The 13,116-nt window shown below is 33.8% G+C and overlaps 1 protein-coding gene across 1 annotated transcript in view; it reads left to right on the top strand.

Annotated features, from left to right (window-relative positions):
- CNTN5 (contactin 5) overlaps positions 1–13,116 on the top strand; it is a 433,859-nt gene that overhangs the window by 279,891 nt on the left and 140,852 nt on the right. The window contains exons 9-10 of the mRNA XM_039221110.1: positions 4,686–4,813; positions 7,203–7,378. Of these exons, the coding sequence (XP_039077041.1) occupies positions 4,686–4,813; positions 7,203–7,378 (304 nt within the window). The remainder of the gene's footprint in view (positions 1–4,685; positions 4,814–7,202; positions 7,379–13,116) is intronic.

Here is a 13,116-nt window from a genome sequence, read left to right on the forward strand (position 1 = left end):
GGAAGAACTCTCCTCTAAAGAAATTCCAGGAAGAAATGACAGCTAAAGAACTGCTCAAAACAGATATAAGCAACATAACTGAACAAGAATTTAGAACAATAGTCACAAAATTAATCGCTGGGCTTGAAAAAGGCATGGAAGACATAAGAGAAGCTATTGCTACAAAGACTATTACCTTAAAAATAGTTGTGATGAATTAAAAAATGCTATAAATGAGATGCATAATAAAATGGAGGGGTCCAATGCATGGACTGAAGAGGCAGAGAGGAGAATAGGTGAATTAGAAGACTACAATTACAGAAAAAGAGGAAGCCAGGAAAAAGAGAGATAAACTGATCCAGGGACATGAAAGGAGACTTCCAGAGCTGAGTAATACAATCAAACAGAACAATATCCTTATCATAGGAATTCCAGAAAAGGAAGAAAGAGGGAAAGGTGCTGAAGGAGTCCTTGAACAAATTATATCAGAGAACTTTCCCAATCTGGGGAAGAAAGCAGACATTGAAATCCAAGAGGCACAGAGAACTCTCCTCAGACAAAACTGGAATCAATATTCTGCATGACATATCAGTGAAACTGGCAAAATATAAGGACAAAGAGAGAATTCTGAAAGCAGCTAGCGGAAAAAAAAAAAAAAAAGGCCCTAACATACAAAGGGAAACCTATCAGAGTAGTTGCAGACCTATCTAATGAAACTTGCCAGACCAGAAAGGAATGGCAGGAAATCTTCAATGTGAGAAACAGAAAAAATATGCAGCCAAGAATCCTCTATCCAGAAAGCTTGTCATTCAGAATAGAAGGAGAGATAAAAGTCTTTCCAGATAAACAAAAATGGAAAGAATTCGTCACCACTAAACCCTACAAGACATCCGAAGACTCTATGAGGGAAATGTTGCAAGGAACACAAGGTACCAGAGACATCACCACAAGCATGAATCCTACAGAGAACACAGTGACTCTAAACCCATATTTTTCAAGAAAACACTGAATGTAAATGGACTAAATGCTCCAATCAAAAGACATAGGGTAGCAGAATGGATAAAAAAAAAAAAACAAGATCCCTCTATTTGCTGTCTACAAGAGACTCATTTTACACCTGAGAACACCTTCAGATTGAAAGTAAGGGGATGGAGAAATATGTATCATGCTCCTGGAAGTCAAAAAAAAGCTGGAGTAGCTATACTTATAACAGACAAACTGGACTTTAAAAAAAAGGCAGTAACAAGGGATGAAGAAGGGCATTATATAATAATTACAGCATCTATCCATCAGAAAAAGCTAACAATTATAAATGTCTACACACCGAATACGGAAGCACCCAAATTCATTGAACAATTAATCACAAACAGAAACAATCTTATGGATAAGAATGTGCTAATAGCAGAGGACTTTAATACTCTACTTACAGCACTGGATAGATCAACTAGACAGAAAATCACTAAAGAAACAATGGATTTGAATGACACATTGGACCAGATGGATTAGACAGATATATTTAGAACTCTACATCCTGAGGCCATGGAATTCACTTTCTTCTCAAGTGAACGTGGCACATTCTCCAAGATAGATCACATACTGGGTCATAAAGCAGCCCTCAATAAATATAAAAGAATTGAGATCATACCATGCATACTTTCAGATCACAGTGCTATGAACTTTGAAATCAATCACAGGAAGAAGTCTGGAAAACCTCCAAAAACATGGAGGTTAAAGAACGCCCTACTAAAGAATGAATGGGCCAATCAGGCAATTAGAGAAGAAATTTAAAAATATATGGAAACAAATGATAATAAAAATACAACAATCCAAACTCCATGGTATGCGGCAAAGTCAGTCCTAAGAGCAAAGTACATTGCACTCCAGGCCTATTTCAAGAAATCAGAAAAAGTGCAAGTACAATATCTCACAACACACCTAAAGGAACCAGAAGGAGAGCAACAAGAGCACCCCAACCCTAGTAGAAGAAGAGAAATAATAAAAATCAGTGCAGAAATAAAGAATATAGAATCCAAAAAAACAGGTGAAGATATCAATGAAACCGTGAGTTGGGTTTTTGAAAAAATAAACAAAATTGACAAACCTCTAGCCAGGCTTCTCAAAAAGAAACAGAAGAGCACCCAAAGAGACAAAGTCATGAATAAAAATGGACTTATTACAACCAATGCCTCAGAAATACAAGAACTTATCAAGGAATACTATGAAAAATTATGTGTCAACAAACTGAACAACTTAGAAGAAATGGAACAAATTCCTAAACACACACGCACTACCAAAATTCACACAGGAAGAGAGAGAAAATCTGAACAGACCCATAAATAGTGAAGAAATTGAATCAGTTATCAAAAGTCTCCCAACAAATAAGAGGCCTGGGCCACATGGCTTCCCTCGGGAATTCTACCAGACATTTAAATCAGAGTCAATACCCATTCTTTACAAGCTATTCCAAAAAATAAAAATGGAAGGAAAACTTCTGGACTCATTCTATGAAGCCTGCATCACCTTGATTCCCAAGCCAGACAGAGACCGAGCAAAAAAAGAGAATTACAGACCAATATCCTTGATGAATACGGATGCAAAAATCCTCAACAAGATACTTTCAAATCAAATGGAACAACACACAAAAAGAATGATCCACCATGATCAAGTGGGATTCATTCCTGGGTTTCAGGGCTGGTTCAATATTCGCAAATCAATCAATGTGATACATCACATTAACAAAAGAAAAGATAAAAACCATATGACCCTGTTGGTAGATGCAGAAAAAGCATTTGACAAAATACAGTATCCCTTCTTAATAAAGACCCCTGAGAAAGTCAGGATAGAAGGAACTTACTATAAAGCCGTCTATGAGAAGCCCTCAGCTAACATCATCCTCAACGGGGGAAAACTGAGAGCTTTCCCCCTGAAATCAGGAACACGACAGGGATGTCCACTCTCACCACTGTTGTCTAAGATAGTGCTGGAAGTCCTAGCGTCAGCAATCAGACAACAAAAGGAAATAAGAGGCATCAGAATTGGCAAAGAAGAAGTCAAACTTTCACTTTTCACAGACGACATGACACTCTACATGGAAAACCCGACAGACTCCACCAGAAGCCTACTGGCACTGATCCATGAATTCAGCAAAGTTGCAGGGTACAAAATCAACATACAGAAATCGTTTGCATTTTTATACACCAACAATGAAGCAACAGAAAGAGAAATCAAGACACTGATTCCATTCACAACTGCACAAAAAACTATAAAATACCTAGGAATAAACCTAACCAAAGATATAGGAGAAATGTATGACCATCCTGAATGAATTTATATAACTTTTAAGGGCACTGTGTTTTCCTAGCATCTCAAGTTAGTTATCTCTCCTAGACATACATTACAAAATCAAATTCTCCATTCCAAGTTTGGCTTGCTTCTAAGTTTGTCTTCCTTATACGTTGTAAGGCAGGTCTGATGTGTATTGAAAAGAATATGATGTTTTTAACTGGTATCTTTACTGACAACAGTATGTAGTTATAAATTCACAAGCAATAGTCAGCAACCTAGAATCTAATCCAATTGTTACAAAGTTCAGTGTATTTAATAACTCAGTTCTGGGTGATTGGCAAGATTGAATGCATACCTTAAAATGATATGAAAGGTATAGCCTAAACATATTCTTGATTCTTAAAAGTTTAATATTATCAAATTAACATGAAATAAACTATTCTTTTCAGAACCAAATGATCCCATTTTAGGATTTAAATTCAGTAGGGCCACTGGTTCTTATCAAAAGCCTGTTACTTCCTCTTTCCTAAAAGTCATTCCAAACTCTAGTGGCATAACAAATAAAATGATTCCAACAGCTTCTATTTTACTTCAGGTTGCTTGATTCATTGGTGATATAATGGGTTATATTTCAGGAGCATAGAAGCGAGAAAAGGACAAAAGTACTAATTAATTTTGAAATCCATATATTTCTGGAATGATGAATACACAGGATAATACGGTAATCCCAAATGTCAACCTCATTTTCACTGAACTTCTAAAAATTTTTTAATAAGGCTTTAATTTTTCACCTTCATGTAAGTCTCAAGGTCCACTTTTAACAAAGGTCTCAAAAAAGCCCAAATGCAACCTCAGATATCATGTTTTTATATTTAAAAAGTGCAGTGTGGGCAGCCCAGGTATCAGGTATCAGGTCTCATTTTCATACCCTTGCCGCACTGGTGGCAGTGTAGAGAAACCACCATAAATCATTTCTTGGCTGTATACAATTAATTTTATGTTCTGTACTTGTCCTCCCCTATGTTTTTATGCTGTTTCTTTTTATATTTGATTTTTGAGGTCACTCTGGGTTTGAAGTGAAATACTCGAGCTTCATATTAAAATATCGCTGGGTGATATTATGTTTTAATAACCAAATTCAGGGTCACCTTTTCCCATAAGTTTTAAAGTTAACTGTCAAACAGTGTCAAAAGAAAAGTAATCTGTAATTCCCTAGCCCTTTTAAATATAAGAAGATATTAAGTGGGTTTATTGCATAATTTCATGAAGGGTAAAACATTTCTACTATCACCTAATTTCACAGTGATACCTTTATCTTATTTATCATTACCGTGGAGGTGATTTCAGACATCATCAGAGTTTTTTACTACTTAGCTGATATGCAGTAAAAGAGGAAAAAACCCTTTTTTAATAATTTTCAGAATAGCTATTCTTCCAGACGGAAGTCTTCGGATCCTAAATGCTTCTAAATCAGATGAGGGAAAGTACGTTTGCCAAGGGGAAAATGTCTTTGGTTCTGCTGAAATCATAGCTTCAGTATCTGTAAAAGGTAAGAAACTGTGGCTAACCGTGTTACAAACATAGTTTCATGGCTTTGTCAGAAAGCAAATAAATACAATATGCATGTAAAATGTGTTTATACATATGTGTGTGCATGATCCTATTGATAAGATACATTGCAAACATAGAACTAACAGCCAAATTGTCCCTTCCATTATTTAGGAGACCTTAAAGGAAGAAATACTTTGTTGGTAGAACAAACATTTGAACAAAATATGTGAGAGGATAAAGAAAGCTTTCTGAAGTTTTACTTGCTGTCTCAAAATTTGAAAGTATTCCAACAGTATAAAAATATTTTTCCTCCATCAAAATTAATTTTAGCATCAATCAGTAATAGTCTTTTGTTACCACTAAATCTGGGGAGCTAGGGAACAAGGGATAGCTGAAAAAGGAAAGGAATGTGTGGCGTTTGAGTGTGCATCAGATAGACACTCACCTGAACTGCTCTTTGGTGCTTGCATCAATGGAATTTTTTATATACTGTCATTTTATAGTGTTATAAATATTGCCACTTAAATGTTTCTGTCAGTTTTCTAGTTCTAAAGTGAACTAGATTTTGACTTAGAACATTTTTTGAGACTACATATCATTGTTTAGTACAAAGAATATCTCATATGTTAGGCAGAAAGATCTCATCAATTGGCAAAGAAATATTTTTCACAACTGCACTATATCTTCAATCAATTTTTTCCATGTGGGCATGTATTATATAGTGAATCATACTTTGGCTATACAAATGTAGAAATGTTTTCTTTTTCCTTAGAAATAAAAATGTCATTAAAATAGCCAGCACTCTGATAGTTTAGAAAAGAGGCAAACATTAACAGAAGGAGGGAATGTAGTTTAAATGATGCTTTCATTTACAGCATACATTATGGGAATCCAATTCAGTCTGCTAATCTGTGTCTTATTGTGCTAAACAATGTTTGTCATAATGAAGCAATGCTGGCTTCACAGACATTTTGAAAATAATAACAAAAAAGTTTTCTGTAAATCACAAGCTAAATGGAATATTTAGTTACTCAGAACATTCCAATTCTCACAAAGTTTAAACTATACTATGCTGTGATCACTTGTCTTCTCTGATAAAGTCCGAATTTAGAAGGCCACAGGGAATATCTGACTTCTAGAATGTTAATATTTACATTCCTTTTCTTTCTGACTGCTTAGAAGTTTGTTGAATATTAAAGGGTTTTATCAGTGGTTAAGAACAGTGCTTCATCAAACTATGCTATTGCCAACAATAGAGCTAGAATAGGAAAATTAGCCTAATTTGTAATCATTTGTGTCAGTATTCTTAAGGTATCTACAATCAGGAATCTAACTAGGGAAAAGGACTAAATCAAAATCCTATCTCCATCAACTTCCTACTTCATTTTAAAAAATCATATTTCAATTATTTGATCACTAGCTTAACTAACCCTTAGATGAATAGCAGTATTAGCCTTTACTGGTTCAAAGTTATTCTAAACACAGTAACAATCATCTATTTTTAAAAATTGAATTGAATAATTAAGTAATTAAACATACGCATATTTTCTCAAAAAATTTTCCATTCAATAATTTACCTTTCTTTCTGGAACTAAATTAAACCACCCACAATTTATCAAGATTATTTTATAATCAGCTAGAGAGGTGCTTTTTCTATACATAAAAGGGTTTTATAGAGTATAAAGCAAATGTAAGTTGGTATAGTTGTAGTTTTATCTCTGTTAAAATGTATTTTGATGGGAGGTACCTCCTATAACTTTTAAAGAAGTGAACTCACCTGAATTCTTCCTCCTTAAATATGAAACATATTTTATTGTAAAAAAAAAATCCTTTGATTTATACTTGAGGATCCTTAAAGGTAGACAGGGAGTTTATGGCTTTTTTCCCCCTAATTTTCCTTCTTCTGGAAGGCCAAATGCTGCTCATAGTTATGCATTTTCTTGTCTTTTTCATCCAAGTTTACATCTTAATGGGAATAGTAACTTTGTTTTTCTTTTACAGTTTATTGTTAAGTTGGTTTCCATATAATACCCAGTGCTCATCCCAACAAGTGCCCTCCTCCATGCCCATCACCCCTCCGCCCCCTCTCTCCTACCCACATCAGTCCCCAGTTCATTCTCAGTAGTCGAGTGTCTCATGGTTTGCCTTCCTCCCTCTCACCAAGGGAACAGTAACTTTTAAACCATCAGTCTCCTACAAAAGCATAGTAAAATGCCCTACCATACAAAAAAGGTAATATTTCAATTAATAACAGTTTATTTAAAGATATGTATCTAGAGCAACTACGTTGCATAGATCCCTTGCTTATCTTTTTCTCTATTATTTAAATTAGAAAATGCAGGGAAATACTGTTGATTATTTTAATTGATGTATTTTTATTTCTGTAGAACCTACAAGAATAGAACTTACTCCTAAAAGAACAGAGTTAACAGTGGGAGAAAGCATTGTCCTTAATTGCAAAGCAATTCACGATGCTAGTTTGGATGTCACTTTCTACTGGACACTAAAAGGACAGCCTATTGATTTCGAGAAAGAAGGTGGACATTTTGAGAGCATCAGGGCCGTAAGTTAATACACTTTTATTTGTTGAGTATGAATAATTTTTAAAATCTACACTCAGATGTAAAATTTTATTATTTATGGAATGCTAAGAAATAATAGAGAAAAATCAATTTGATTCAAACAATTACTTTCTTTCATTATTTTATGTTATGTCAAATTGAAAGTAATTTTGTAAAGCTGAGTAATTGGAAAAACTTCATTATGCAAATTTGATTTATTTCTCATTTTTATTTACTTGATTAATTTTGTCAACATTTACACATTACTCCCTAGAAGTTATATTGCTACATACTAGTGTAATGTAAAGAATTTTTAAGAGTAAATATGATACAATAAATAAATGGAATAAGTCTGTCTATCATACTCCTCAAGGAATAGTAATTTTGGAAATTCTTTAATTCTTCACAGGAATTAAACATGAGTTTAAGCAGACATTAAACATCAACCAATAGTCAGATATACACATCAGCCTTAGACAAGACGTATTCGTTTCTTATCTACCAAGTCCTTCTCTTGTAATAACTCCTTTTATATTACACATTTTTGTGGTAATCAACTAACTGAAGTGGGAATCTCATTGAGCCAAATGCTATAGAACATCAATGTTCCCTATAGAGGAGTGAAAAAAGATCTCCTTCCCCCATACTCTTGTTTAAGATAAATGAATGACATCATGGCAAAGGGAGAGAAGGATGATGGAAGTAGGGTTAACAGATAGAGATTCTGGCTAAAATATCCCTTTGATTTTGACTGAAGAGATGGATCCAAACGCAATTTATGCCTGAAAATCCAATTTAAAATGCTTCCCCCCAACCTGTTGATATCCATTTATTCTTCTCTAAACAGTTTGGGAATCACTAGAAAACCACAGCTGTAGTAAGACGAAATATATATAAAGCTCAGTTTATATTGAATTTTATTTTGTAAGTAATATGAGAAAGTGGAAAAAAAGTCCTAGATCCGAAGTCAGGAATTTTCTGGATCAAGTCTCAGCTCAATTCCTAATCAGCTTTGTGACAAAAAACCAGTCACTTGGCTTTCCTGGGCAATAATCTCATAGACAAGTACAGTGAGTGGGTTAAACCGAAATTTCGAATGTCCCTTCTCACTTTAGAATTTGATATTAGTAGAAGTATAAAGATGAACTGTCTTTGTTAGATTTGCCAACGTAACCAAAATTTAACATTTCCTTTTAAGTGTTTCTTTTCATTCTGATTTACTTTGAAATTAATGGGAGAGATGATATATATATGTATATATATATATGAAATAATTAATAACTACATCATTCACATCTAATCAAATAAATTAATTTTAATTATTAGTGGTTGTTATATGCAAAACAATTAGATCATGTTAAATCAAACTCATTTTCCCTAAGTTGTGACTTCCTTTTTCCTTTACCTGGGGTTAACAATTCCTTCAAGATTGTGAACAAATAAAACAGAACCTGAAAAATGTAATACAAAAATATCACATTTCAAAACAAAAAATATACCAACAAAAATATATCTTCTCAAGAGTATCTGTAAACATTCACTCTGGGTGATCAGATACATAAAGAAAAAATAGTCTAAAATGAATATTGGGTTTTCTTCATGTAAACAAGACCCATTTTAGTTTAAAATAGCAATAGAGAAATTAACGGTACTGGTAAAATTATTCTTATATAATAAGAACACTTATTTTTGTCTCTTAGACAACTACTTTAGTTTGATATCATTCATTCGTAGGAATAAATACCTTTAATCTTTTTTTATAAGGTTGGCAGTTGACAATACATGCTGTATTCCTCTTTCTATATATACTATTCTTGCCTTTAAGACATACAAAATTAACTCCTTACTCCATGCAAATCCACTTGATAAAACCCATGTTAAATTTAGGCTCTGGATTATAGACAGTAATACGAAGCTATAGAATAAAAGAAAAAACTAAAGCAAATTATCATACAGAGAAGTGAGAAAAATATTTAGTTTTAAGGTACTTTAGCATTACTCATCCTTTTTAGTATATTTAGAATAATTAATAGAAATATACATGTACTTAAATATATTTGGAAGCTCTAAAACTACAAGGTGTTAAATAAATTATTTATCCCCTTCCTCTCAATTACCTCAAACACTGATTGGGTCATGGATGACTTCAAGGATATACTGGAGAAAATTCCATTTTATGACATTGAAAAGGTAGAGAAAAAAAATCATTCTATCTCCCAACTAATATATTTTAGGAGAAGAAATGAAAGTATTATAAAGAAGGGAAATTTGGGAAGGCCTCTGGACTTGTGGGCTACCTTCTGTTTGAGAGACCAACTGAAGATTGTGACAATAAGAGGGATAGGATAGGGTTCAGAAGAGAAGATGATTTATCACCTGCTCTGAGTTTCAAAGGAGAGCCATTGAAGGACCATGGGGACCTAGGCTGGCACAGCAGAGTAAGCCAAACAGATTCAGGGACTGCCTAACCAGGAACAGAGTGTGCCTTTGACTGAATTAACTACTCTAGACCTAACCCACCAGAGGGTGATTGAATAGGGGCAAATCAGAAAAGAAAGAGGAGTATACCTTTTAAGCACATTAACATTGCATAGTGTCAAGTGAATCAATCAAATCTCTGGGGGAAAAATACCAATGGTGTTGACATCTAGCATCTCATAGATGGCAAAATATAGCTTAATGGAGTTCTTTGCTTTCAGCTAATTGTACTGGTGTCTTTTATACACAGCCTTTTAAAAAATTCAGATAAAGCTCTAAACAAATTTTTAAGTGTAGCCATCATAACATCTAGATACAATGTTATATACACTGCTTTGTTTAAAAAAAATAGCTTTCAGACTGCATTACAGGAGAGAGAATAAACATAAAATCACATTTGGTAAAGGAAATAATAGCTCTTGCTTTGAAATTTAAATTAAAACATTTATAAAGAAAATGTTTCTATTTCCTTTGCCCCTTTTACTTATGCCAGGTTTTACAAATTCCGGATTTTGACTGAATTGAAATGAATCCAAATTACCAATGCCACTGTTAACAGGGTTGAAGCAATTCATCAGTACATATACATTTGATCCAATTCACCCAAATCACTTTTTTGGCAATGATATGAATTAACTAAATATGGCCAGTTAGTGAGGTTATTCTTAAGATTTTAATTTCAGGTCACCTTTCCAAGCTAAGTGTTGTGGTGGATGAAAGTAAAAGACACAGCCCTCTGCCCCTAAGAAAGCACAATTTCAGGGAAAGACTGTGAGATGAGCTAGTGATCTATCTGCTGTAGCAGTGCTATTGCCAGAGAACTTTGTGCATATGGGTGGCAAGAGAAGATGGAATCTCAACCTGACGTGGATAGGTAGGATTTTCCCAGATGGCTAGGAGAAGAAACTATATCTCAGATAAAGCAAACAGATAAAGCAAAGACAGAAGGAACAGAAGAATTTAGAGCATGTTTCAGGAACAGTGAGGAACCGCTAGCCCTAACAACACAGTGAGGGCACATAGTACACAATAAGTCAATATTTTTAAAATAAATTTAAAGAAAAGCAGCAGAGACCTTCTTGTAAAAAGCACTGATTTTCAAGCCATGGAATTGGGGTTGTATTTGGTATGTAGCAGGGAGTCATGTGATTGAGATTTATTTTTGTAGGAAGACAATTCACACAGCTGTGGGGAGCAGAAATTGAATAGCTTGTGGATTTTTTTTTTTCAATTTCAAAATTTACTATATAGGTACAGAAATCAAGACAGTGTGATTCTGACAAAAAGGCATATATTTAAATGGAATAGAACTGAGAGCATAGGAACCAACTCTTACATTTATGGTAAACTGATTTTCTTTTTTTAAAAAAATAGTTTATTGTCAAGTTGGTTTCCATATAACACCCAAGCTTGTGGATTTTATATTCACTCTCGACTGAGTAAGCAATGAGGAGTTGACCATTACAAGCTTTGGCCTTAAATAACCATCCTCTTATCAAATAAGTTATTTACAATTGTGTTTTAACATAATTGTTTATGTTAGAGTTCTGCAACAACCACCTAATATTCTCAGGATGTCATGACAGTACCTAAGCATGGCCAGGTAGCCCCAAAATACAATCTTAATAGAGAACTGTGGTGATCTGTTGTTTTTTCAGACTTGAAATTCCTAATTGTTCGTTAGAGATGTAAGCTAGTTTTAATCTTTATATTGTTAAAAAACAGTTACATTGAATATACTGGAAGCCTGAAATTTGCTCTGTTTTTTGGAAGAGAAAAAACTCAAACATTTGTAATCACAATAGTCCACTAAATGGTTCTTTCCATTGTGAATTCTCCAGACATGCTATATTGTAACTAAGTTGGCAATAACCAAATGAAAGTGCACTGTTTGAATGGTCCTTCATATATACCTAAATCTCTGGTTGTAACAATATACCCAGGAAGGCATAGTAGAGATATTTGACCCCATTTTTTAATGAGAAAACTGATGCATAAGTCTTTTCTAGGCCACATGAATACTAAATTGGAGTTATAAGATTAAATACAGTGTGATTTTTAAACTACATTATTTATTCATTCTTTATAAAGCTTACATTTTCCATACTCATTGACCATATGTGTTCATCCCTTGTCTATAAACTGTGGGAAATAAAAAATAAAAAGATTATTTGGTTCTAGTCTTTAAGAAATATAAATATAACATAAAATATTAAGTAATTCAAGAAAATGATGGCTGTAAAAAGATAATTACTATTTTTATTATAGCCAAATGTTGTTGAAGGCCAGAAAAGAAGCAGATTAATGTGAATTTTTATCACTATTATATACATATACATTATATATATATATACATTATATATATAAAACACACACAATAGCTTGCCAATTCCTCATAATAATTATATGAAGTAATATTATTTGGGGAGAAGGTGATACCTGGCCTAGACCTCATTAGGATAGGAAAAAAAGAAAGAGAAAGGCAACCTAAAATGGGAAAATATACTGTATTTCAGGGCTGTGAGGGATCTTGAAAATTACAGGGTTTGTCCTAGACTGATACTCCATCAGTATATTAGTGTCTGCTGGAAACTTTAGTGATGAGGAACTCACTCCTATGAAGTAGTCCATTCCATTATGAATCAGATCTGAATGTCAGAGTGTTAGAAACTAGGAGAAATTGTGATAATCTTTATACCAAGCATAAGAATCATAAAGGAACATACCTGATTCATATCCATGATTTTTGTAGATCATTCAGTAGATAAAAAGGGGCTAGAATAGAAATTCCTTAATATCATAAGGATTTTACATTAGCTGAAAAGTTCTAGCACATGTCAGTCTTCCTATTATGGTTCTGTTTCTGGCTTATCTTCTTAGGAATTAACATCTATTTCCTAAGCATTGTAAAAGTCTCAGAATGGAAGACACTAAGTGCTTTACTGGCACCATTCTCTTTCCCAATGGAGCAATGCTAATATTGTAAAAATGAATGAAATCATTGGACACATTGCCAGGGTTTACTAAGGCATAAAGTTCTGAGGACCTCTCAAGCCTCTGCTACATCCTCTTCTTCATATTAGCAGGTATAAGCCTTGGAGGCACTTCATAACTAATCAAAAAGTGTATGACAGGGCAGAGGATCAGTAGCTCTGTAAAAGTCACACATTCTCTTTGGCTCATTTTACTCACTAGTAATATTTGTAATTTCAAGCAATAAGGCCTCCTGAATTCTGAGCCCTACCTTCTCCCTACCTGACAA

This window comes from Hyaena hyaena, unplaced genomic scaffold, assembly GCF_003009895.1.
Source record: "Hyaena hyaena isolate Hyena2069 unplaced genomic scaffold, ASM300989v1 scaffold_945, whole genome shotgun sequence".
Lineage (NCBI taxonomy): Eukaryota > Metazoa > Chordata > Mammalia > Carnivora > Hyaenidae > Hyaena > Hyaena hyaena.